Consider the following 27,697-nt stretch of genomic DNA (forward strand, 5'->3'; position numbering starts at 1 on the left):
GCGAGCAAATCCGGCCAAATATGACTCATTTGGTGGTTGTTTTAAAGGAGGAGTGGATTTGTTTTAATCCGACACGTACGCGACAGATTGAAACATTTTGTTAAAAACTGGAAGCGAATGATCTGATTTCCTCAAATTTGCGATATAATAGGTCGGTATCAAGGAAAAGCCAAACAAAGTGATGCTGTCCATTGTGGAAAACGGCTAACCTGGGAAAAATCTGTTAATCTGTCCAATCAGGCTACAATTTAACGCAAACACCTGAGATAATTCGTGGAAAAACCAGCAATAATTAACAGGACAGGTGAGTTCCACCTGGCCTCGCGCTGAACCAGGTAACTGATTCCTGACTTTGTCCCCGTTGCTAACAGGTGATGAGCAATCATTCACGAAGGCTGTGTCATGACCAGTCCCAAGTTAAAGGGTTTAACGTTGTTTTTTTGTTTTTTTAATGTGATGACACCTGAACCTTTTTGGTAAAGAAATGAAGGTCATCTAAACTGAAATAAACCAACTTCCTCTCTGTCTGCGTTACGCTCAAACTCTTCCCCACAGCAGGGAACAGTAGAGGTAGGAGAAGGCCCCGTCCACTCAGGTATGATGCCTGACTGTGGCCACCAGGAGGGTCCCTGTAATGTAATTCATTATGATTGGTTTATTTCAAAACTGATGAATGTGAAGGGTTGTTTGAAGTAAAGGAACCGCTCAGCCATGGTGATCACTTTGATCTGTCTCCTGCTTGTTAAACTGTACAAAGAACTGATCCTGTTGTCGAAGGTCTGAGGCTAAACACAGCCTGGATGGAGACAATATTGGCAATAAATGAGACAAAAAAAGCCCTGTGAACACAGAACATGTGACGGGAAGCATTTGCATATGAAATGTGATTCATTTCATTGTCACAAGATCCACCGAGGGCCATAAAATGCATCCAGACGGGTTTTGTTGTTGCCTTCAGGCTTCGTGTCAGTGGCAGTTGAGGTTAAGGTGCCGGCCAAAGATCTCTGTTTTTCAGTTTGGCGCAACAATAGTGAATGATTTCTCTGGGACAGGAGGAGGCAAGAGTCAAATAGTTTCAGTCAAACATTTCCGTCAGTCGGCAGAGCAAGTTTATGAGTTTCATAAGGTCCTTGATGGACCTTAATGTCCCCTGAAATGTGTCAACGTGAAAAGAAGAAAGTAAAGGACAGGGACGATCTCCAAAACCTGCTTCTAGCATCGATCCGATTTTTCTGCCCTTTCACCTAAAAATCTATGAATAAACCCTTCAGCCCTTTCATGATCCAGTGGAGGGTTGAGAGCAAGGACTGTGCTTGTTGGCCCTTCCACGTACCTTCAAGGACAGGCGAAATGATGGATTAATGTTGTTTTACGCAACTTTATATAAATGATAAGAGGGTTTTTTACGCGCTTAACCTCTGTTCAGTAAAAATTAGATCAAAATCCTCCGATTGTTCTTCACCATGAATCCAAGTAAATGATCTGTCTCTAAGATCGGGGGGTCGTTTCTATGAATCCAGCAGGTATCGTTTACCTTATTAATGAAGAAGAAGCTGCCGCCTCCTCATTTATGATGGCCGTCCGATCAGTGACTGACATGGGGGTCGTCTCATGATGGTTGACCCCCCCCCCCCATCCCTCCGCTGCCTCGCTCCCTGTCATCCTTTTGACGCCTCTGAAAGTTGACATGTAGATACACGTGTCGGCCGGCCTGACAATGAAGAGCCGCGATGCCAGAAAAAACACAGAAGAAGACCTCTGAGCGCGTCAGCGTCGCTCCTGTTGATTGATGACCGAGAAGACGAGTGAGAGGTCCTCAGTGAGGCCCGGATGAGACAGACGGAGAGGATCTCATTTGTCCGGCCGAACATTCAGACAGCAACCCCCCCCCCCCCCATTTCTTCCTTTATATCAGAGGAATTAAAGAATTTCTGGGATATTTATCAGAAAAGATCACCACCGCGGCGCTGTACGGGCAAGAGAGGGAAGACAAAGTTACCCTCCATGGACGCCTTAAATGATCGTGGCCACTGCGCTACATGGAAATGAACTGCTTGAATGTATGTGAGTGCCACTGATCGCTTCCTGCCGCCGCTGCTGCCGACAAAACAAATAATTGGATTGGTACAAGAACATAAAGCATCCCAGCGGCTAATGTAACAGGCCTAACCCAGTTAACGAGGACAAGGCCACGGACAAGAGTGGGGTTATAAAGAAGGGGCGGTTACGCTGATCTCGGCCCTTCGTCCTGCTACTCCCCATCACCTTCCTGTGCGTCTCATCTCTCCCTCCCTCTTTAATTGGAAATCTTCTCCCCGGTTGCGTATCACCTAAGACGTCGGGGAAACCTAAGCTGTCACAAAGTGTGCTTATTAAAATGGACGGGCAGGATAAAAGCCCAAAATCCCCCATTTTTTACAAGGCGGCGGTGACTGTCTGAGTGCATCAGTCCTAGTTAAACGAGACTTTGACCCCGAAGCGGTGTTCTGTACACACACGCGTGCGCACACACGGACAGGCACAAACACACGCTCGCACACATCCTTGTTCTTCTACCTTTGTTGGGACTTTCAGAGGCAATGCAGCCACTTATTCCAACATCACAACATGTCCTCACTTTACCAGAAAAATACATATTCTGGTACTTCAAATGAAGCCAGTACAAGAACGCACACACACACACACACACACATCAGAATTTCCCCGATATAATCAGACCTATGATCACTTAATGCAGCATATCTCACAGAAATTTATCTTGCAGGCCCAATGATGGCAGCCACGGAAAAACAAAACATGCGTCATTTAACATGCTTGACACCGGCTCATCAGTGCTTTAGTGTCTTCTACAGAGTTGAGGGATCAGATTATTCCTGAGTCAATGCTGTCGAGTGTTTGGAAAGTTTGATTTCCTCTGTTTTGTTGCTAGTGGAGCAGCCTGACACTTTGTACTTCCAGTTTTAGACACAGTGCTCTGAAATGTATTATTAACCTTTATTTTCCTTTGAGAACAATGACATGCTGTTACCAAACAGGGGGGTGGGTCAGGGGTCAGACCTGCCTCTAGGTCCTTCAGCTGTCAGGGCAACTTGTGAGCTTCACATGACACAAAATATGCTGCATAAAGGTGCATCAAAAGCACTCGTGACTCACTGACGACTGTGGACACCAAAGAGGATCCAGGCGTTCGGCAGATGTTGCCTCAGAGTCTGAGCAACGATTGCCCACCTCCATGATTTTTGTCAGGCCTCCATTCAGGCCAGACACACATGCTCCTGGATCCCTGTGTGGGTGTGTGGGGATTTATCGATTGTTGCGTTTCACACGTTGAGGACTAAACACGCACATATTTGCAAAGTCAGTCACAGCTTTGATGTGAATTATTCAGCGTCTGAACGCCAACTCTTTGCTCCGCCCCCAAAGATCGAAGCACCAGTTGTTGCAGAAATTGAAGTTGGGATGTAACTTTACCTGGCACGTCTGGCAGAAGCTTCAGAATTGATAATTCACCCCAGCGTCTCCGGCAGCGTGACGACTCCCCCAAATCACATCGGATTGGAGTCCCCCCCACGTTCGCTCCCCACTCCACCAACTGGTGTAAACGTTCCACCCCTGAACACTTTCTGTGTGGTGTTGATTCCTCTTTGTTGCTGTCGTCTTTTCACTGCTCTGTGTTTTGCTGAAGCTTTAGACTCTCATTAAATCAACTGAGAAACTGCAAGCCTCTACAAACATCAAATCTATAAATTGCACGGATGGTCTTAACGCTAGGCCTCAGACAGGGCTACGCTTTGATGAAAACTTCTGGGACAAAAACAGAGAAATAACTAGAGATTCTGAGGCAAGAAGAGAAAGTCTCTGTTTTGACACTAAGATTAATTTACAAGTTTTCCCTCACTGCTAAAAAAGAAATGTGTGCGCGTGTCGGGGGAGGGGGGGTGAATAGAGAGAGATGAGAAGAGCTTTTGATATTTATTAGGCCTGGACCTCACCAAAGACCTCTCCCAGGACTGCCGATGTGACAATTAAGCCAGGTTGTGCTTTGACACTGTTTCCATAGGCAAGTGGCCAAAGTGTATCTCCAGTCAAAATATCCAGGCCAGCTAACAAGCTTGTTCCCTCTCTGTAGAGCACAGAAGAAAGGGCGGGTGCAGCCTTGAGACATGAACAAAAGCAAAACTAAGAGGACGAGGGGGTTGGGTCTGAGAGTGGAGGAGAGAAGCGCGGAAAATAAAATAAAAAGCCAGTCACCCCTCCTCCTCCAGAAGCCACTGGAGTTCAGCCGAAGAAATCGACGACTCGATCAAGGTGTTGTTTGCAGCTCGTGCCTGAAAACAGCCAACGCCGGCTGGCGCAGGGCCCCGACACAATGCAGATAAAACCGGGCCCCTGGGTACGCTCCCCCTCGCTTTTGTTCCGCCTTAATGACCCTGCCTCCATTCCATCCATGACGCTCGCAGCTCTCGCTACACCTTGCCTGTTTAGCCCACAGTCATGTCAGCTCGCTTCTCCCACTGCTCAATCTTCACCCTCATTGCACTTCTTTTTGTTGTGTGAGCGCAGGAAAAAAAATGCTCTTGTCTTAGAGGAGCTCGGCGCCACACAATGGCCATCTAAACTCATTAAGAAAATTCCGTAAAGAGCCATTAACAAACGGGTTCTCTTTGGCCAGAGATATCAGGTCTAATTAGGTGACCGTTCTTGACAGGGTTGCAAAAACAAAAGGCGCGCTTGCATTTGAAAAGGTTCAGGTCCCGCAAAGGGCCTCACGTTTTTTTTTCTCCCCCCCCTCCTCTCTTCTTCATCTCCCCTGCCGGCTAATGACTGTGGGTTTTACAATAAAAACGAAGAAAGAAAGTGCCTCCCTTTCCTGGGAAGGGCGACGGGGAAAGGTTCGCCGCTAAACAAAGCCTTTCCACTTCGGGAATCTTTTTCCTCCCTCGCCAGGTGATTCGCTGTCCTCATTTACCAGACAATGAAGCCACAGTCCGACCTATTGTGAACACTTTGCATGGGCTGCTAAATGGACCGCCAAACCAACCGCAGCCACGGCGCCCCCCCTCCCGCCCAACCCATTCCCCTGGTCTGAAGTACGGCAGCACGCCGGCGGTTCAGCTGTGCAGGAATTTGCTGCCTTTTATCACTGTTACGTGAATCTCAGACGAGATTCTTCACCATGTCTGATAAACACTGATAAAAATCAGCTGTTTCTCATCAGGAGGGCAGCTGAAGAGCCGCTGATGGCCGTGGAAACGCTCTCAACGTGTCGACTTGTGACCGGTCGTATCGCCAGGACAACAAATCTGTCCCTGAAGTGATTTGAAACGGGAGAAGTTACTGGGTATTTCCCGCTGTGTCCTGAGAATGATGTTCCGTATCCTTGATGCTGGAAACCTCAGTTGTTCAGTCATGTAAGAGGTCATTGTTCTGCACTAAGCTGCTGAATCCACCAGTGGAACTGTGACCCAATCAGGAATCAAATTAAAATGGAAGGGGGCAGGCTTTCATTCGGCGTTCTGATCGAGACCTGAACGATACAGAGGCCGAGATTTGATCTTTCAATGGAATGACGTCTCACTGTAAACAAGCTTCACCTTTGCTCGGATATCTTCCTTCTGGCCGCGTAAATGATATGACGTCTTTATCAGAGAGTAGCTCAACATGGGTAAAACAGAAAAACCTGGAGGAGGTGTGTAATTCCCGTCATTAGCAGCGAGGTCTGTCCCTGTTTCTGCTCCTCGACGGTGAGGAAAAAGGCCTGGTGTCTTTAAAAGCTCCCCGAGCTGACTGGAACGTATGCCGTCTCTGGTTGTGATTCCCATTATTGTTTGCCTGTTTTTCATTATAATCCACTTCTCTTGTGTCACAGCAAACTGGTTTAGATTAAGATCTTTTATGAAGGCTTTAATCCAGGCAAAAGAATGTTCCCATGTGGATGACTCGGTACAAACTGGCCACGTTTGGATCCACCCGAGGAATAAAAGAGTAACGTGATTAGGGAAATGGCCCGTGAACAACTTTGATTATCCCGCCACTACTCTGCTCTTATCTGAAGTGAAGCTACAATCACACCTACTGCTTGTTTTCTTTGGTCCAAGACAGGCTGGAAAATTTAATTTGTGTTTCGCGCTGCCCGGTAACAAGCTGACCACGAGCTGTAAATAAAAGTCGTGTAGGTTTGAGATTTTGGCAGCAGAGGTGGAGCTCAAATGAAATCCACATAAAGAATTGGCTGACTTTGTTTTGCCTGGTTTTCCAGGCAGGCAGAGCTGCCTCTGACTCCTTCTATCCATAATCCCCAGAGTTGTTTCCTACAGTTGGGTTGGATTACATTTGAACTTCTAACAAACCACATCACAGTTCCCTCTGCAGAGGGGTGAGAGGCACGCCGCCATCGTGGTGCCGTTATTACCAGAAAATGAGCAGGAACAGGAGCGTCGCAGAGCAGCACTTAGACCTGACGTAGAGATTCGAGAGCTGAGCTGACAGAAACAGATTCACTGATGATGCACAAAAAAAAAAAAAAAAAAATCAGCATCTGTTTAAAAATAGAACAGTTTTGAGCGTGGGTGACATTCCCCCGAACCCCAGGTCCTACGTTTCCCATGATGCAATCTCAGTGATTACAGTCTCTGGGCTTTTCACGTCTCTGGCGTGAACAGCTGGCTGACACTTCCTCATCTGCCGCTGCTGCTGCGCTGAAGATTCCCAGGAAAAGCTCAGGAATGCAGCCCGGTTATGACCCAAAGCTGCAGAGGGAAGCTAACTGCTTCAACTATTCCTGCTAGTATTTAAAGTGAAACAGCAGGCTAACAGACTAACACCAGCCTCCATCACTCAGATTTAATGAGTATTTAAGTGCTCTTCTTTAAAATGTGGTCTTTTCCCATGAACTTTGCTTTCTAACTTTTTCACATCAGCTTAGCACAAGGGGGACCCTTTAGCACCACGTTCTAATTTTGAGGTTGTTTAGCAAATATCTGAAACAACCTTAACTGCTGTATATTCTACACTACATGTAAACAACATCTGAGGTTTGGACATTCTTCTGTCATCTGCAAACATGAATGAAAAGAATCACTTTATACTTTTGCTCTTGCGTATTCGTACGAGTGGGTATCCACACAGGTGCAGGCCTCTCTTCTCTCTGCTGTCCTAAAGCAGACACATTAGCATGCAGAGGACGGGACAAAGACCCGTGTGACGGGGGTGAAATCACCCGCTGTCACATGTGATGTCAGCGTGATGGCATGCTGAATGCCGGATGAAAACAAGTGTCAAATCTGTCCAGACAGTGACGGTGACCTGACAGCCTCCGCCCAGCACTTGCAAAACACACAACCACACGTAGCAAACGCACACCCATTTCCCCTCGCTAATCTTCCAGGAGACGCCTGCTCAGTTTCAATATGATGTCACAACATTTGAGTAGATTTCCAAAACCACAGTCGTCATAAAAAAGCTTTTATTTGGAGTTTATCGTTCGGTATCTTAAAATGCACCAAATTTAGCAGCCATCTTCCTTAAAAGTCTGGTTTATTGGATTAGGTTGAGATCTGTGCTGTGACATCACTACAGCAGCCGCACAGAAGACGCTAAAGGAGCTGGTCGCGGTAAACATCCATCACAGGCACAGCCTCACTGCTGCCGCTCTGTAAAATCGCACAAACGAACAAAACAAATTTAAAAAACAAAACACAGCGGCAGTTCCTGAGATGGCCACTAGGGGTTAACTCAGCGAGGAGGCCTTTGCCGGCATGATTAGCTCCACATTTTCCCCGCTCTGGTGATGACTGACGAGCCTCCTTTTGGCATGTACTCTGGACACCAACAGGTGAGGCGTCCGCAGCTGTCCCGCGGGCATTTCCCCTCTCTCGGCCTTCGCCGGTCAGAAATCCTGGCGCCTCATTCCCAGGGGCGGCGGGAGTCGCGCTCTCGTCTCCGCACCTTCGCTGAAAAGGTTAAACGCCAACAGGTGCCGGTTTATGTGCTGCAGGCTCAGCTGTTTACCTTCACAGAACATCAGCGTGGTCACAGATCAGGACGAGTCTCAGCTAAATTTCAGTTTCATTCCAGTCCCGTAAAATAAAAATGTGTGTGTGTTGGGGGTCAACACACCTTTCTTTCAACGTTCACTGTGTAAGCCTCCTGGACTCCTGAAGTCCTGTTTGCAATTTAAGGCCGAAAATTAGAAGCGTAAGTCAGCTGTTTCTAATAATCCTTCAGTCAGACCAGGAGCTGGCTGGTCCCCCCATAAATACACCCCCCCAACGCAGACACAGACACACACACGTATAAAAATGGTGTTTTCTCCCCCCAGGTCTTTAATCTGAATGTTTCATGTCAGAAATTGAACCACATTAAACCAGATTAAACTCAGGGTGTTTCAGATGAAAAGGGACGGTCATGTTGGGACACCTGAAGCGTCCCCAGAGGGGACATTATCACAGGCAGCGTCCTGCAGCATCTGTTAATGTGCGAACATCAAGTCAAACAAGTTCTGTCTGTTATTTCAATAAAAGTCATAAAGGAAAACAGATGATCTCATTTCCAGTCGCAGCACATTTTCCAGAAAGATTCAGAAAATCCACCTGCTGCGTCGTGGATTTCATTCCTCAGTTAAGAGGGAACCAAAGGAGTTGATCCATGTTTACAGGGTTGTGATCAACTCCGCTCCAGCTGCCGATCATTTGGTAACTCATTTTATAGTCGTGATCGGTGGGAACACATTTTTTCTAATTCAGTGTTTTACAAACTGAATTAAAAAGAAGCGGTGGAGGGATGACTGACCCCTGCGGGACTCCACAGGTGATCTTGAACGGGGTCAAACCTCCATGTTGGCATCATTTCTAAAGAGAAATTCTGCTGTGAAAAAGGGTTAAAAAGGAACTTGTTGTTTTTCTTCTTCTGTCCTGCCTGTGTGTGTGTGTGTGTGTATGTGTGTGGGTGGGTGGGTGGGAAGGTGATGTGTTTTACACAATCACTGACAGTTTTATAGGCTGTGCGGCTCAGTCAGGGGAACAGCACTATGGGAAAGGAAACGCACACGCCGACACACAGGAGCTGGCAGCCGTCCCAGCTCTTCCAGTCAGGTGAGGTCTGAGGTTCAGCGCTCACGTTAGCGGGGACGAGCCAGCGCCCAGTAGACACTCCCATGATTCACCCATGTGGAAAGTGCAATTGTTGAGGGTCAAGAGGGGATTCGGGGGTGGGGGATGGAGTCCATAGCCGTGCCATGGCAGACTCAGGGTTTCACTCCCAGTTTTCCGTATGTCAACAATGCTTGATATGAAAGGTTGTGAAAGGTAGCGTCATGAAAGGTCAAGACAGATGTTTCCCCCTCTACTGTTGTTCGCATCGAGGGTTAACGAAACATCTGCAATTCATTGGGAATGAGGCTGAATTCTTCTGAAGGTCGTGAAATCGGACATAAGACCAGAGTTCTGATCTGAGACTGGTGGAAGGTACTTCCGGATCTTCTGCGCCTCCGCTGTTCGGTGGGAACCTTACCTGGGAAGCTCTGCGCTCCGCACAGGGATCCATCCCCGTTTCTCTCTTCAGTTAGCCGTTAGCTGCTTCTCAGCTGTGAATTTAAAGTGCAGATGTCTGAAGGAAATGTCAAAGTTGGAGTTAACGCGTGCTTCCGCTCAACATCCAAGAGATCCCATCAGGGAACGGCTGCACTTCCAGAGTTTCCGACCAGGTGCGTTACACAAATGGGAAGACGATTAAATGGACGAGTGGATCTGGGTGGATCTCGGTGGAGTCTTCAGAAGCATCCGGGCCTCAGCTGAACGCTCTTCAGCCTGAGTTCCCAGGCCTGCAGATGGAAATGGAAGCTGATCCACCGGGATAAAAAAGAAAGATCCCCGTATTAGCTGACTAACAACATCCTCGCCGCAAGTGCAGCGCGTCAGACCACACAGTGGAGGCCATTACTGCAGGAGCTGGACATCAGCGATGTCTGTCACAGATTGGACATAATGGCTTCACAGCTCGTCCTGTGGAAATCTACATCTCGGCACCGTTAACCTCGCACCAAACAAGGAAAGCATTTGACTGCGGCAGTTGGAACTCCTAATTAGGTTGAAGTAGGTCTCTTTGAACCGACGGTGTAACAGAAAAAGCAAAACGTGAAACATTTTCGGCCTCATTATAAGTTATCTAAAAGGCGAGGGCTCGTGATAATGAGGGCCATCCAGTGGGATGCGCTGCGGTGGGAAGAGAGTGCCTAATTGTGTCAAATGGCTGGAAGTATTTCACTGTGAATTATGGGAGAAAAGGGAGGAAAATAAAGCCCAACACAGACACTGTGTGTAGCATTAGTGTCAGGAAATAAATGAGCTGCTATGGGAAGTATAAGTGCTGCATTCATTCAGCCAGGATGATATAAAGGTTGTTGCGAGTCCAACAATTTGTCAAAGTGGCAGCGCCGCGAAGTCACAGCATCCAACTTCAGCATCTGCACGGTGGCGCGCAAATGTTCCGCCTTTGTCACAGTTTCACGGGGAATTTCTTCACCGATGGCTGCTCGGCGGCGCCGATGAGTGATGAAACGCCACCTTCAGGGGTTCATCAGCACTTTAAAGGGGCTCGTATGCGAGGTTCCTCGCCCAGATGATGGTAAATTTGTCCTGTTTGCAGAGAGAATCGGGAATCCCGCATCACATTCACCAGCGGGATGAGCCGTCGCTCCTGGATGGGGTCGCTGTAGGAAAGACTCTGATTGGCCCCCAGCATTTTACTGCAGGAAAAATGTCCATTTTGTCTAAAAGTGGCATCGTGAAACCAGTTTGTTTGCGGCGGCGGCGGTCGGAAGAGTGGCAGAGAGCAGCGGCTAACCGCGTGTTTTCAGCCGTAATTCCAAATCAAGACAAGAGGTTAAGAGGATGGAGATGCTGGTGGGGGGAGCAGATGGCGGGGGTCTCATTGGGGAGATGAGAGGGACGATATTCAGAGCGAAGGCCTCGTTCTACTGGCTGACAGCCACAATAGAGCAATCATCGCCAATCTGCCCTGTCGGCCGATACGCAGCACAAAGCTCCCGTTGAAGAGGCTCATTTCAGCTGCAGCAGCTAAAGTGCTGCGTACAGGTGACAGTCGATGGAGCCCACGCCATCTGCATTTCAAAGCACCAGAACCAACCGGCCCTGATGGATCCGGCGGGGCGGAGAACGCCCCAACGTCCTTTTGTTTCTGGCCACGCAGGTGTAGGGGGTCTGAGATGATGTCAGACCTGGAAAAACGTCGCATGGCCAATCCAAACACATTTGGTCTCAGCTCTGAGCGTCACTCGCCCGTACAGACGTATGGGATTGCAGGTGGAGGTCAGGAGAACATTCAGCTGCAGCTCTGGGATCACTGGGAGGTTCTTCTTGCCCCAACTGTTCCTGAAACACAACCAAATCAAAGCTAACCTTCAGTTTAGCTCATTCCTTAGCCCATAGATACCTGAATGGATCCTCTTCGGTGCCGCTGATGACGACGCTTTTGGCCTCTTTCTGCTTCCTGTTTGGATGAGAAAAGTTCGAACCAAACTACAAAGCTCGTTGATGTAACTGTGATGGAAAAACAAAACTGTATTTATATTAAACAAGTTTGTGGGACGTCACCTTCAAATCCCCAGGACCTAAAGAAGCACCACCTTTGGGCTGACGTGATGGGATCCGAGCAGCCACCTAACAACGGCGTAAACACTGCGGTGGCGGGCTGGTTGGAGACTTCCCGCTCTGCTCTCCACCTGCAGCCTTCAGCCGTGACATCATGGATTAGCTCACCGTGAGAACATGTCCACCAGGGACGCGGCCTACATGCTGCCTCCAGAACCATCCCGGGTCCCTGTTGTTGGACGCGGTTTGTTGCGTCTCTCACTGGCAGCTCTGGCGCATTGTCGCGCTCTCTCACACACACACACACACACACACACACACTCACACATGGATCCTCCCTTCCTGAACTCACCGTCCGGAAGCTTTTTACTGCCCGCCTGTAAAATTAGCGGCTGATGTTTTCAATTACCTTCGACTCAAAACCTGAAGATCTTTCAGCAGCTCGTATCAGTGATGGATGATTTGGGGATGAGGTCGGCCACACACCCGCAGCTCCAGCTGTGCGCGGGGGTGAGGGCTTTGTGTTCTCCCTGGGAGGGGAACTCAGGTGGTTCTGACCTCAGGAGTCCAGCTTTTGAGTCTCATCAGATGTTTGATGGACATGGAATCAGTCACTGAAGCAGGATTTAGCTTTCGCGCTGCTGGCCGATCCCATCTGGGACAGTTTTCCTCGTCATCCCTGGATGACGGAAAGCAGATCCGGGGAATTTGTCTGAGTAGCTTTCTCTGGTTCACACGACCTCGGAGTGACTGTATGAAGAGTGAGAGGGTTTCAGTCAGAGGTGTGTCCTACAGCAGAGGTGAAAGGGGGTGAAAATGGATTGTAAGCATTAAAAAGCTTTGGTTTTTACCCACGACAGACTGGTCTGCTCAGACCTGCTGGATCCGGTCTTAAAAGCAGGCCAATGGTTCCAGACCTGCTGGTCAACCTGCGACAGTATTGATGGACTGCCCCCCCCCCCTTAAATAAATTGCTGAAAACCATATTGAATCCATATCTGTGCTCACAATTCCAATTCCCAGCAGTAGAAATGTGCCGGGAAGTTGGTAATTCTTTGACAACTCTGCGCTGATAAATACCTTCATTCATGTTTTACAGGAAAAACAAGCGACGAGATTTTCTAAAAGCTGAAAAGCGGCGGCGGCCAGAAATGCAGATTTATCTGTCAGAAAAGCCCTGATGTGACTGTTCTGCCTGTTTCTGCCTGGCTTTGGGCTGCTGACGCCGTTTCTGCAACATCCCACTGTCAGTGTTCACCTCTGATGTTATTACCTTATCAAAGGTGGAGGTGTCTGCAGCTCTGGGGCTCCGGAGGCAGGCTGGGGTCCACCAAGCGGGAGGGGCGGGGGCTCCCTTTGACGGGCTGGCAGCCGGCGGGACACCAGGCGTATTTACCCATCACCAGCAGCTTATCAGGCGGGCCTGTAAATCTACCTGACAGGTCTTTACAGGTGCCGTTAATCCTGCTGATTCAATTCATTTAGCTAACTGCTCGGACGCGGCTGCTCTCTGCGGGGGAGATCAAACCGTCTCCGCGCTCTCGCCCGCCTCGTTTGTGTTGTCCTCGTGATGGAAAGCCAAATCCACTCTCTGGAAGGTGGAGATGAAAGGTGTAATGGAGCCGCCGTGGCAGCCAGATTATTCCCGTAAACCTGTTTGTGCCTCTTTATTTGCTGCACACTGACTTTTCCTGACTGTTTTCACGGGCTCGATTTGCGGCGCAGGTACGGAGGTTTTCATCTGCAGCTGGAGGCGGATCAGTCAAAGTCCAGCACCACAAAGATCTGACGCTGCTCCCATTCACACATGGGGTTCCTTCTGATTCCAAGGAAAAGGCAGCCGCGAACACCGAGATGTTTGATCTCCACCCCGTATAGATGGGGAAAGTTTCTTCATCTGTATTTTAGGAAAATTTTCAGAGGCTAGAACAAGATTTGCGATAATCGTATAATAAACAATAAATATTCCCCCTCTGCAATGTTTGTACAGCAGCCTGAACTGACTCCAACTTTAACCTTTGCTTCCACAGTTTAACTACATTTGATCAATTTTGCTCTGACCTGAGGCAGCTATTTAGCTAGCAGTAGCCCAATATGAGCCCATACATGTATGAGCAGGTTTATAGAGTTGATTATCCCGATGTTTAGACAAAAACAGCTTTGTTTTATTGCTATCAGCCAGCTGTCAGACGGAGCTCTGCAGTGTCTCAGTCTGCGTTCTCACCGTTCAACAGTCCAGAACTTCCACGAGTCGTCACAATCAGCGCTGGTGATGTCGGAGGAGCTGGTTCTGAACCTTCACCTCCTGCCTTTCCTCATTTCAGGAGCAGGCTGTCAAACGCACGGCGGACAAGGTTGAGTTTTTATTCCTTCGGATTAGAGAATTTCCCTTCATGTGTCTCTCTTAAATGGAGGTCACCCATTCAAGGACACCTGAGAACGAAAGAAAAACCTTTGGAAATGGAATCGTGGAGGAAGAAACGGAGGAGTGCTGACTAAAAGTTTCCCGCCCAGGCAATAACCTCTGCCTGCCATTCACACCGCAACCTCGCTTCCTTCCTAAATGCAGCTCCAAGCTTCCACCCGGTGATCCTCCAAGGCCTTTTCTTCTCATCTTGAGGAGGCCACTCACCAGCAAAAACAAGAGCCAGATAGCATCTTGGCAGAATGCGTGTTTTAGCGCAGCGGTCACCTCCGCCTGCCTTCCTGCTGCAAACATTAAGCACCGACCTTATCGTTTCCTCACGGTGATTAGGCCACTTCCTGGAGACGGCATCGCAGGTTCAAGTTCATCTGTAATGACTGGGAGAGGAGCTGGAGGTGAGCCACGGAGTCACGTCGCTGGGTTCTGCTCGCAGAAAAACTGTTACCTTCGATGTAGACGGTGCTGTGATCTGAAGTCTGAAGAATTTTGCCTGATAATACGAGCAGCTGCTGCCATCTGGGCCTAGTTCCACGGTTAGCATCATTACAGTCATGCTAACATTTGCTTGTCCACACAACAAAGCACAATCTGAGCTGGGTTTAGCACTTTCAGAGCACTCAGAAATGTACAGTAAATCATTAATACCTCGTGGTTACTTCACAGCTAGCTTAGCGTGGTTTTTGTATTTCTGTAAATTAAAGTTTGGGTGGTGATGAAGGCCGTTAAAACCATTTTCTGGAAAGTGTGTTTGCTTTACAGCACAACAGTTTTTCAACTTTCTCCGATATTTCAATCATTTAAACGCTAACTGGTAATAAATATTTGCGAGTTATGGATTTTGATAGGTCAGGGGTGATTAGAGTTGAAAGTGTTGCTATAGAGGACTCAAATAGCTCAAATGCTACCATGTTTATGTTTATTGTTTATTGTCTGTCCAACAGTTCCGGAGATAATTTGCTCCTCACAACACAAATCTGTGTCTTTTTACATGGCTAATCAGGGAGGGACGCCGGGGTTTTGAAGGCACGAGGCCTCGTGCTGCGCGCGTCCTGCCGTCCGCCGCGGCGTCCTCAGTGAGCAGCTTTCCTGCGCTGTCTCCCCGTCTCTGATGGGACGTCCTCTCGCCGGCGGTTATCTCTGACCCGCAGGTTCGGCCCTGCTGTCTCAGCTGCCAAAACAGCCCCATTCAACATTGTGCTGAGTTCATCAATGCTGCACTGACACGCACACATGTGCACGTACGCCGGCACGTGCACACGCACAGATGAACACTGCAAAAAAGCACTTGGAAAAACCAAGAAGTGTACAAACCAAGATTCCAAAATGTTTTTGGATAAATGTTGTTTCAGACCAATATATGGTGATGGGGGAGAACTGACAGCGGGTATCGGCCTGATAACAGACCTGTATCAAATGACTCATAATGGCCAAATGGTGGCGCTAACTTAACTAACCCTGACCTCACTTCCCGTATGATTGGTCATAATGTTGAAATCCAGCGTCATTGTTGTTCGGAACCTTTTCCCAAAGATTGCCTCTGGTTTGCGTATTAGTCTCATTCCGAAGGAGATTCTTTGCAACGAAAATGTTGTTTGCTAGCTAAGATATTGCTCGCTAATGATTCACGTCAAAACTGTTTTGTTTTTAATCTTGAAAAGGTTGGACACAAACAAACAAAAAAACAAACAAACAAACATGTTGGTGATGTGGAACGTGTGGTATACTTGTTTCAGAAAAGTGATTTAATGACATTAAAGTAATTTAATTACAGTAAGTTAATTTGTTGCGCCTGTTGTTCCTGTCTCGCTATTTTAGTTTGTTCTGATTGAACTTTGACCTTCCATCCGGCCAGCCTTGAATGACCTCTAGAGGTCATTGATGTTTAACCTTTTCAGCTCAGTCAGTTTGGGGTAAAAATGGTCAGATATTGGCAAAAAAGGCTTATGAATATTTTTGAACAAGTTTCTAAGTTTATAGTGAATCAATACGTTATTTAAATAGACGTTTCCTCCCTCACATGATTGATTACTCACCAGGACCAGTACCGGTACCGAGTGGTACCAAACATCCCAACCTGTAAATGTAAATGACACAGAAAACTGAACAAAATGTTGTTGATGTTTCAAATATTCCGACTTCCACATGAAAAAGGTTGTGTGGCTCTTTTCCTGCAGCTGATGGAAAAACCCTTTATTTCTCCGAACTTTTTCGATTAGCGTTCAGCATTTAGCATCAGTCACGGTGCCTCAGCCGTGCTAGTTTCTGTCAGACCTGAATATTTCTGGCTGAAGCATTTTTTTTGCAGTGCACTCTGAAACACGCACGTCCCGGTCAGGAAACGACGGGATGACCTCAGTCTGAGCTCCTTATCAGGGGACCTCTGTGACACCCCCCCACCCCACATCACCGAGTGCCTATCAACCTCCGACAGGTCAGGTCGTCAGCCCGCGACCTCTCAACCGTCACAACTGTCACCCCCCCCCCCCCCCCCCCCCTTATCTAAAGACCTGAAGTGGCGCTCTAACAAAGCTGAGGAACTGCCACAAACTGACCCCCGAGTATATTTAGCAGCGGCTTCCCGACTGTCCCGGCTGTCAGAGGCTCGCCACGCCCACTTCCTGCTCCGTCCCCGGACCGCCAGGTGTTCTCCCTGTTCATGAGCAGCTTCCAGATCAGCCGGTCTTCCTGAAGGATTCCTTCTAGACGTTTAAAAAAGTTGGAAATCGCACAGAAGCTCAGAGCTTTGTCTTCATCAACAGCTGATCTTCATCTCAACTCCTCCCACATCTGTCCCCCAAGCCAGGTTCAGGCTCCATCCCTGTCCCGGTATAACTGGTCCATTTACCTTCCCTGTCCCAGTATCATCCTGTCAGAATTGCCCCCCCCCCCCCCCGTCCCAAAGTCTTTGGTGGTTTAGAGTGACCCTGCTGAACTTCTGTCCTCGATCCCGTGCAACAAATGTTTCATTCATAAGTCGTCGTATCTAAGTAATATCTCTCCGAGGATGTTTTGGCTAACAGGAAACGTGATTTATTTTATCCATAAAACTAGGACAGAATCTTCCCGCAGGTAAGGAAAACAGCGTTCCCAATGTTCTGCCTTTCACTGCTCCGCGCTCCTGATAAAAGGTTAGCTTGCCCCTCTTCTGTTTATTAATGTCTCTGTGTCTTATCTGATTGGCTGGGATGTTCCCCTCTCCTGGCACCAGCCGACTACTTAACACAGATTGTGATGTCTAACTAGCTAAAGCTGATAATGGCGCTGCTCCGTGTCCATTCCTGCCGCGACGCTGTCCTGCTAATCATCCGTTTGTCTGGGTCAGCATTTCGTATTATTGGTGACCTCTGACCTTCATAAAGTTTATAGCTGTTTGTTTAGCCATGCGTTAGCAAGGAGCATTAGCCTGTGAACCGTCAGCTTTCAGGAACGATCGGAATCACCTCTGACTGCTCACGTCTGACGGAGAAGCTTTGTGCCATTAACATCTCACACTCCGATTCATCAGGCTGGAAAATTGATCCCAACGAACATGTGTGGATTTGAACTTTTGCGGGGATCTACAGGCTGTAATTTTGCTGGCCTTAACATTAGCATGGTTTCCTTAGCTTAGCACAAGTGGCTCAAAAGCGTCACCGAGGTCGATGGTTGACCCTATGACCCCCACTGGCTCCGTTAGCGAGCTAACGAACATTTATCCTCTTTGTTCCCTCCACTCCTCCGTCAGCTTCTTTGTGTCCTGGTGCGAGACCGAAGCGTCTGGCGTCGCCGCCAAGACACACCTACATTCGGTGGAAAGTTGCCATCGTTTGTTGTAATTGCGGTTTTTGATGTTGCCTCAGGTGTCGGTGGAATTGTTGTTTGGGAGGAGATCTTTGCACGTTCACAAGGACGCTCCAGGCTAAGATTTCTCCTCCACGTTTGTCGCATTTGGGTTGATTTTGTGACAGCTCCAGTCCACGTGTGAGAACTAGGTCAGGCAGGATTTACACAACGTGCTAACAGACGTGACTCCTGCCCACCCAGCCTGCCTTCTCCTCCCTCAGCTGAACGCTCCAAACGTTCCACACCAGATATGGATCAGGCTCCCTGGGACGGAGACCAGGTTCAGGTTTGTTTGCTGGTCGGGTGATTCTCCTGAACCTTTGTTTGCTGGAGGCAGGAAAACAGGAGGATTGTTCACCATGTCGGGGGTCACGTGGTGGTCGTCCTCATCGCGTCGCCACCGCTCCGAGCTCGAGTTCAGAGAAGGATTTCGGCTAAAACTCCTAAGCCGAGTCGGCGGTGTTGGGTTACTAATGTCTGCCGTCCCGGCTCAGAGCCGGTGACATAATATTTGACATGAAATGCCAAGTGTGAGAAAGTGTGTGTTTGTTCTGTTTGGGGTGTGAAGGTATTAGGCCAACTGGGAGGATCTGCTGAGAGCCCGTCGACTGATGGAGCGGAGCAGATGGACAGGTATCCGTGCTAACGCCGCCTCCGTTACAGCACAGCTGGACCGCCATTCCTGGTGGCCCAGCTCCAAACACATTCTGGGTTCCTCTCAAAAACACGTTGTCCTTGTGTGCCTGATCTGGCCTCACGGCTCCTTCTGCCCTCAGATTTGATCTGGGAGAAAGCTAATGCTAACGAGCAGGTTTAGCTCTGGGTGATGATGGTGATGTTGCTTCATCTGGGTCAGAGAACACAGCATAAAATGCTCAGATTCCGACCTCTTTCCAGAAACTTTAACTTGGGACTCTGCAGTGAGGTTGTCGTCACTCCGAGGACTGTCCTTAAAATTCCAGAGAACACACACACACACACACACACACACACACACACACACACACACACACACACACACACACACACACAATCTTCAATGCACAGTTTCCCAACAGGTGCAGAAGGAGATCAAGTTGCACCACTCTTCCTCCTCCTCTCCCCCACCTCCTCCACTTCCCGCCTCCCCCCCCCCCCCCCCCCCTCAAATTAATGCCGGTGAGAGCAGCTTTAGAGATGTGTCTGACGTGTGTGTGTGTGTGTGTGTGGGGGGGGGGGGGGGGTTGTTAATAACCAGGCAAGGTACACTAATCTCCGATGGCAACATTTGGTTTACCTTAAGCTGGAGGGACAGCTGTATTAAAAGCAGGAATTATCCTAATCAGTTCAAACTCCATCCTCCTCCTCCTCCTCCTTCCCGCTGCACCTCTTTGCATATAAAACTTCCACATTAGGCTTAAGAGCACAACGGCTTAGCTGCGGTTCGCCCTACATCTGTCTGCTCGCCGTCACCACCAATCAGAAAGGTGGATGGAGGGATGGAGGGATGGAGGACGGAGCAGAGAAAGAGACCAACATGGAGGAAAAGCAGAGACATGTGGGCCTTTCATGGCTTCTTCTGAAGATCTCCATGGTTGGAGAATGGCTCTCTGTTCCGTTGTGAGGTTCTTTAAAATGTTCCATTTTAGAGTCATTCTTGGAAAAAAATAATCTTCCAAATGCCAGATTATCATCTGGAAAAGAGAAGTTCTGTTGATCAGGAATGGTGAGAGACCTGTTTGGTCACACCTTCTGCTTCCGTGGAGTCGTGTGGGTGGAGCCCAACGCCCAACAGTCCTGATTGGTGAGCAGACACACACTGTGTGCTACACACCTGTGTTCTCGTGGACTTCGGAGGTTACACTCCGACGAAAGCAGTTCCACAGAGAAGAAAATAAACCTGCTCAGTCCCGTTAAAGGTTCTCGTTAAGTCTGCTGCTGAACAAATGAAGAGCAGGCGATGGAGGACGAGGACGGGGAACCAGAAAGGTTTGGGCTCTTGGATTTCTCCCAACTTTCAAGTAGATTTGAACATATATCGTAGATGTTTACCACAATGTGTCAGTGATTTCTTGTTACCAATGCTACTGCTAGCATCAAAGCTGCTTTGCTGGATGGACTTTTACCTCGAAATGGAGACGTTGTGCAAGCGCAGTGCACATGAGGTCTGAAGAGGGCCAACAAAAGCACAGATGAAAGCATTGATGGTCACCTCAGGGTGACAGAAATGCGTCTCTGTCTGTTTAAATGGCACATTTGCTTCTCTGGACACTTTAGTTGTTACTGAATGTCAAATCTAAATGAAAGAGGCCTCAGCTTTGTTTAGGAAGTTGGTAAAGTCTTGCTTGTTTGTGTGAAACGTGCACGTTTCGCTCTGTGAGGTGAGTCTGCTCCAGACCTGTTCTGACTGCGCTGCAAACAGCCTCTTTTTTATTTTTTCCCCCTCTCTCCGAGGCCCTCGGCACCATAAATCCGACTGATTACTCCGCACCCCTTTTGCTTGACTGAACCTTCACAATCAACTGTGGCCGCCAACAATGAGGCCCTGATGAATCAAACATCCATGGCATTAGTTTCACCTTGCTGCCCCTTTCCCATGCGCCGCCGCCTCTTTGTCAGGCCCCGGTTTGATGGGAAGGACTACTGACACTGGCTGCACCTATTGATAGACGCTTCTGTAAAGGCAGACCTCCACAACCCGACCGAACAGCCGACGCTCCTCCCTCGCCCTCCCCCCCGCACCCCCAAAAATAGGCAACCGCGTCTGATTGGTGGCCTGACTGAAAGCTGCTGTCTGGATTTCGGCTTTTGTGTTGAGTTGGTTGCAACTGTCTCCATATTTGTCAAAGAGGATTCAAGTTTTTTTTAGTTTTTTTTTTTTTAGAATGTTCAGCAACAAACAGACGAGGGGGGGGGGGGGGGGTCAGGAATTTCTCGCAGAATTTGTGAATTTGTGAACCTTTATTGAAACGAGAAGTAAATTCATTTGTTTGTTTCAAAATTTTTGGGAAAACTACTTTAAAAAGTGTCACAACGTGGACTTAACTAAAATTAAATCAGGGGGGAGGGGGTTGCAGCTAATAGGTTAGCTTTCATTCTGTCCTGGTTCAAACTGTGCGAGCTGGCATTTGTTACAGGAAAGACTGAAGCACCTTTGGTGGCTTTTTATCTCCACTTATTCAGACTCAAAAAAGGGGGGGACATTGATTTGTATGTGTGAGGCAGAATCACAGTTTTAAAAAAAATCCAGATTGTTTCTGAACCCGTTCCTCTTCCACGAACCTCTCCTCCGTCTCTTTGGTGATACAGGAAAGGAAGAGGAGGACAACAACACTCCAGGCAACTTTGTTTTTGGAGGCTGAGCGTAAATCTGATCCCATACGAGGCTCTTTATGAAAGTCTCAGCCGGCTCAGAGGGGACTTTCCGTCAAACCGTAAACGTACCGTGAAACTGTTCTGGGACGCTAACGACGAGCGCAGAGATCGGCGAGCAGCAGTGTTTGTAGACAGGAGGAGTTGCTCCAACGCTGAAGGCTGCTGTTAATGAGAGCGCTGGAGAAAGTGGCAGCGAAGCTCCAACGCGTTTCTCACAATGTTTTATTCATGCAGATGTTTGCTGCTGTTGAATTAAACTGGCATTTGGAAATAAATGAAGAGGGGACGTCCACTCTTTAACACATCCGCAGCTGAGAAATGAAGACTAGCATGGGGCTAGAAGTACTGGTCGTCACCAGAAGGACAGTTAGTCGTGTCAATCATTGTTCTGTCATTTTATCAGAAGGTTCTTATGTTAAGACTGATTTTCTGAGCGAATTCCCTCTGAACATTGTTAGCCAGAAAACTTATTTTACCATTCTGGAAATGTGAAAAGTCTCCTCTGTTTTGAAATGTAGTTGAGCGAGCTTGGAAATGTGCTACAGTTTGTTAAATGTAGGGACATCATGTTGACTAAAAATGCTTTTTTCTTTTTACATTTTGGCATTTTTTTCTTGATGTCTAACAGTCGATCTCATGCTAATCTGTAGAAATGCTATGATAGATATGTCTTATGTGTGTCTTGTGTCACAAACCCAACCTGTCCTGTTCCATGTAGCATCACCAACTGTAATCAATAAGTATCTAGTTCGTTGTTATGGAAATAATAAAATAATTACACACGCTCAGAAAAAAAGTTCTTCACTTGAGTATGAATGATGCTTTTCGTCACAATCGAGAGCCATGAATGAAGAGATGCTAATGCGAGCTAGCAACATGCATGGGGTCAGAGTAGCTGGCAGTGTTTAGCATCAGCGTGCAGGGCTCATTGTCCGTCCTCACATCAGCTCCTTGTCTCATGTTGATGTTCTCCTGGTGACACACAAGTCAGGAGAGAAACCTTGAAGAGGCAGAAACCTCAGACAGACCCGGCTCCAGGTTCTTCTTCACCTAAATGTGTTGCTTTTCCTTCTCTTTGATTCCCAACTGAGACTGTGTGTGTGGAAGGAATCGTCCTTCCAGTCTGGACAGTGATGGGGAACGAGTGGACGGGCAGAAAAAGCTCCTAGTTGAACAATTAGTGTGAAACACGAAGCTGCAGGAGGTTAAACATGTCTGCGATACCGTCTGCCAGTGTTTGAACATGCTTTCATTCGTTCACACGCCACAAATATCCGTGTGCTCCGCTGCTCCTCTCTGAGCTGACACGTGTTTGTGGTTTATTCCAAACATTTGGAATATTTCCATGGATAATAGAAAAAAAATCCCTCTTTGTTTGGGACAGTGGCTTCGCTTTAGTCTCAACATGTGTCCGACCCAGCGAGGTTTAAATCTGCCCACCTGTCCACACGCTAATCCTCCCAGCCTTATTACAAAACTGTGTAATTAATTAAGGCCTCAATCGCTGGGATTAGTAACCTCCATCCAGTTTGATACATCAGTGACGCTCCCAAAAGCTTTAATCTTAGAATTTGACCAAAAACTGGGAAGCTCGTGGACCTGAGCGAACCGTCGGCCAGTCACACGTTAAAAAAAGAAAGAACAGAGGAGGTTTGTCAGCAGTGTTTGTTCTGGTTTACAGTGGAATTACAGAGATTAAGATTATCTGTGTGGCATGTTTACAGCATAATGAAACGGGCCTGATATAATGACCATCAAATCTGGATTAGGTCATTCACAGCAGAGCAGCGAATTTATTCCCATCATTGTGAGAGGGCTGAACAATCCCTTTCTTGGCCTCAACACACACCTATTCTCTCTTACTCTCTCTCTCTCACCACACACACACACACACACACACACACACACACACACACACCAGGGCATTTTTATGTCTTGTTTTTGCATTAAACGTCCGCATTTTTACTCTCTACGGAATCTCAGCAGTATGAAAAACAATAGCACTACAAAGTGTGTGTGTGTGCATGTGCAGGGCCGTTACAAAAGCAGGTTACAGCAGTGCAGAAATGACACGGTGCAACAGATGATGGGCATTATCCCATCAACCTGCTGTTCCTGTACACACTGTGTTCTGTTTGAAAGGACAGCAGGAGTGTGTGTGTGTGTGTGTGTGTCTGTGTGTGTGTGAAGGCGGGGGGTCCTCTCATACACTTTGATGCATGCACACACACGCTGCACCTGTCACAAACAGCCCGTCAGAGCAGCAGAATGAGCCCCAGCTGACAGAACTGAACTGTAAACTTAGAGAACTTCACTACCCATAATTCCTCCCACACCCAAAACAACCAGCATGAGACAAGTGTCTAATGTACTTTGATGGAAAGGTGGAGGATGGTTGCAGGGAGAACAGCGGCTCTATCGCAGTTAGAAGATGCTTTCATGATGGGGGGGGCCACCTTGGCCCAGGTCCCACTCCCACCGTTACCATGGAGACACACGTTTGTCTGCCTGTTGTTGTCATCCATCAGTAAAAGTTGTTCACACAGTAGAAAAATAAGTCCACGTGCAGTGGACGTGTGACGCGTCCACCTATGATTTACACCCTCGTGTACGCCATGGAGCGTCACCATGGCGACTTGTTGAGGTTTTTTTTTTGAAGCCCCATGTTTAGCTAGTGGTTGAGCGATCCGCACGGTCTGTTCCTTTGTGTCAGCTGTAGCGTTTAGCGTTGGTGGCGTCAACGTGCGACGCTCCAAAAGCGCCCTGTGGAAGTTTGGAGCCGGATCTGTTTCCCGGCTGGCTCCAGTTTCAGCTCAGATGAAAGGAGGGAAAAGATTCCGGTGATTTGTTCACTAAACATCCAGCTATGCTGTGCTCCAAATTCCAGACTTGATCTCATAATTCCAACTTTATTTCCCTGGAACTGCTCTGATGTGAACGCTAATCTTTGGGTATTTTCTCCTCTCTGGATTCTGTCATTCAGAAACTCCTAATTCAGACTTTATTCTGAGGGTTCCAGTCAGGTAATACATCACAAAACTGGACATGTTAAATTTAGACGTTTTTTTTTTTTAATCACTTTTTTTTAATCAGTTCCTCCATCACCTGCGCTGAACATAAATGGACACGGACACATTTGGAGGTGGCGACCCTGTGATTCCTGACAGCGGGAACGCCGACCAGACACCGGAACAATCAAAAAGATGCGCAGCTTTAAATAATAATGAAAAGGGTACAGCAGTCAGTATATCTGCAAACAGCAGATCTACAAATGCACCTTGTGTGTAATTCACCTTACAGAACTTCGCTGCCTGGAAATTGCCACATCCCCCGACCGCCACCGCCGCCGCCACCGGACAATAGGCTCAGCAGTGGCCTGGTGATTGCCTCTTTTCAAATGGAAATGCCGCTCGCCTCTCTTCTGCCAGGTTCCCCAAAGCAGTGTACAAATTACAGTTTACAAGGCATGGAGGAATAAAAACCAGGGAGCAGATAGACGGAGGAGGAGGTGGGAGGGAGGGAGGGAGGGAGGGCGGAAGGCAGAATATCGCTCCTCGCGCTCTTTTTCCCGTCTTTTAATTCGACAAAGTGACATGTAAATTAGCCTTTAAGTGCTCCATTCAGGGACTCTGATCGTGTCCTAATTGTCACAGTCAATTGTGGCCAACAGTCTCTTCAATCTCGGGCAGCTTTTGACAACAAGCCGCCGGATCAAAAGAGGAATCATCGACTCCCCCAACACACACACGGTACGAGCCGCCGTCCATCAGGCCGCCGTGTATTAAAAAAATAAATAAAAAAAAAAGCAGTAAAAGGTGAGAGAGATGGTGTTCTCTGGCAGGGGTGTAAAGATGGAAGGAAGCAGCAAACACAGCAGCAGTTTGCTCACCTCACCCCCCAAAAAGAGGAAAAAAAAGCCCAAAAATCTCCCCGTCAGGATAACAAACGCCATGGGATGGCATCGCAGGGAGGAATGAGCGGCCCATCCAGCAGAGCGTGAACTGACTCTTCACCAAGTCCTGCAGGGCCGTAAACTTTAGCCGAGGACGGAGCAGGCGTCTGTCTGAGGCTGACAAACAACGCTAACGCTGTAAACAAGCACAAACTCAGCAGAGAACCTCAAACTTCCCTGAACTTTGGCTCAGACGTGCTCCGGTTTCAGCCATGTTTGGAAACGATGCGGCGAGCGACAAGTTCGAGAAAGTTTAGTTGATATTACGATGTTGTTTTTATTTGTTAGAATTCAGACATTTCCTGACTTACTACTACTACGTATTGCTGTTTTGCCGTTAGCCTCTCTTACCTTTAAAACTGCCTGCACCCAGCATTAGAGTGTGTGTCTACCACTGCTAGCTAGCTATTTAATGCTAATCCAGATACATTGATTGTGTTTGTGTGACTGTGTTGTTCATAATTCCAGAATGATTTGCAGGCTGATCTTGGTGGAGTGAATGTGCAGGCTAATCGCCTGTTAGCCGCAATGCTACCTCTCCAGACTGCAGCTCATTGGTGAGTTCCATCATTCGAAACGTGTGTTAATGATTTGATACTCTTCCTAATTAAAACTGTCCTGTTACAAGCAACAACATTTTTACCCAGAGGATCTGTTAAATTCACACCTTAGTTATAGTCACATGCTTTAAAGGGCCGACTGATGAACACACATGTTCTAATGTGGTGATTAAAAAAGTATTAGGACAGCATTTGCTACACCAATGAAATTGATTTAACAATTTTATTTTATTTGCTTTACTGGATCCAGCCACCAGGAGGCCATAGGCCCGTTTGGCCTCGACCAAGGTGAGTTCTGTTGGCAGCCATCTTTGTTTAATCCCATCATCCAGTCGTGAAAAATACAATACAAGCAAAAGTACTGAAATGTAGCAAAGGTTTTTTTTAATAACTTTGATTTGTAAACAATAACACTGAACTTGATTTGTAAATAATAACAATTGTTCTCCTGTAAGCTTACGAGGTTTTTGAACCCTCTTTCCAGAACCCCGACCATCGGATCATCACGACATTCCTGCAGACGTGAGTGTGACACTAGTTTCTCTGTCCGAACTAGACGTTATTCTGATGACAGAAATCTACACATTATCAGTGAAAATAACTGATAATCCACTTGTCAGAGACGTCACTTATTGGTGTATAAACTCTCTTGTTTTCACGCACGTGTCGCTTAACACTTTCTCGCCTTTCGCCATTTCGTTGTTTTATTCATTTTTTCTTTTCTTCTCTGACAAAAGTGGGGAAAGAAAGTGTAGCGGGTCCGTTAACTCAGCCGAACACTTCTGAGACGCAACATTTCGCCATCAGAAACTGAACTCCTGGAACATTAGAGGCTTCACTTTCAAGTTGGTAATCAATATGGGGGGGTGGGGTGGGGGGGGTGGGGGGTGTTGTGAGCCTCTCTTCCATAATAATCTCAGGCTTTGAACATGCAGCTAGTCTGGTGAAACCGGTGAATACCTAATTACGCCTGTTCACGACCCGCTTAGCTTGAGTTAATTTTAGAAGACGCTGTTGACTCGAGCAGCACTCCTTCGTTTCTGCCTCTTTCAGCTGCATCTTCACGTCGATCCTTCAGGTGAAGTTTTGACTCCGCATTAAAAAAAAAAAAAAAATTGAAATTATCTCCTCGAGCCGTTAGCGACGGGGAGGCTGGAGTGAAGCAGCTGCGCTAAATTGACGGCGTCAGCGCGATCTAAAGGAGTTAGCATTCATCGCCGAACGAGTGCGTTTCAGGAAATACAACACGCCGATGTTCGCGTCAAAGACCCCTCTTGTGGTTTGTTACGCTCTCAAAAACTCGTTTCCTGGAGCGGTTGAAGCCCCGCCCCCTCTGTGCCCTCACCTGAAGCTGCAGCTTTACCTCCTTTGTGTGTCTGGATCTCAAAACCACTCGTCTGACTGTTGGTGTGAACAAAGGAGAAGTTTTCACTCGTCTCTCTCCCCCAACTTGTTTTTTTTGTTGTTGTTGTTTCGAGGCCACAGAACATCTGACCTCTTCCTCCAGGAAAAAAAAATAAAAATGCCGACACATGATCCGCTCGTCTTTTTCTTGTGCGTCTCGGTCGAGTAAGCGGTCATTTGTAGAAGCGTCGGCTCTTTCTGCAGCTAACAAGAACAACATAAAAAAAAATCAATCGATTTTTGTTGTGAGCGTTTGTTTTCCCTCTGCTTCTCATCAGACATGCTCACAACACACACATTTACTCGCCCCCTCTCTCCCTATCTCTCTCTCTCTCTCTCTTGCTCTTGGCTAATCTGAGCCTATTTTGTTTTTGCATGTTTTGAGGACTCCTCACACATCACACGCCGCGGCCTTCGCAGCTCTCGCCCTTTAATTGTCCGTCAACGTGCGGCGCAGTCGTGGCGGGGTGGCTCCCGCGGTGGCTCTCGCCGAGCCAAAGCCGCCGAGAGAGGCCGAGTTTGATGTCGACGCGATCTCGGATGCTTCGGCGTCTGCGAGCGCCAGCGACCG

General features: G+C 47.7%; 1 protein-coding gene and 1 long non-coding RNA gene across 2 annotated transcripts in view; both read left to right on the forward strand.

The window, feature by feature from the left end:
• Positions 1 to 26,508, forward strand: part of LOC115250829 (uncharacterized) — a 213,705-nt gene extending 187,197 nt beyond the window's left edge. Inside the window, exons 8-10 of the mRNA XM_029841038.1 lie at positions 25,631 to 25,719; positions 25,973 to 26,010; positions 26,207 to 26,508. Of these exons, the coding sequence (XP_029696898.1) occupies positions 25,631 to 25,719; positions 25,973 to 26,010; positions 26,207 to 26,508 (429 nt within the window). The remainder of the gene's footprint in view (positions 1 to 25,630; positions 25,720 to 25,972; positions 26,011 to 26,206) is intronic.
• On the forward strand, positions 19,553 to 22,006 carry LOC105416795 (uncharacterized). The gene is made up of 2 exons (XR_964719.2): positions 19,553 to 19,824; positions 21,145 to 22,006. It is a non-coding gene; the product is annotated as an uncharacterized lncRNA (long non-coding RNA).
• Positions 26,509 to 27,697: the final 1,189 nt, after the last annotated feature.

The sequence above is a fragment of the Takifugu rubripes genome, chromosome 8, assembly GCF_901000725.2.
Source record: "Takifugu rubripes chromosome 8, fTakRub1.2, whole genome shotgun sequence".
NCBI classification, from domain to species: Eukaryota; Metazoa; Chordata; class Actinopteri; order Tetraodontiformes; family Tetraodontidae; genus Takifugu; species Takifugu rubripes.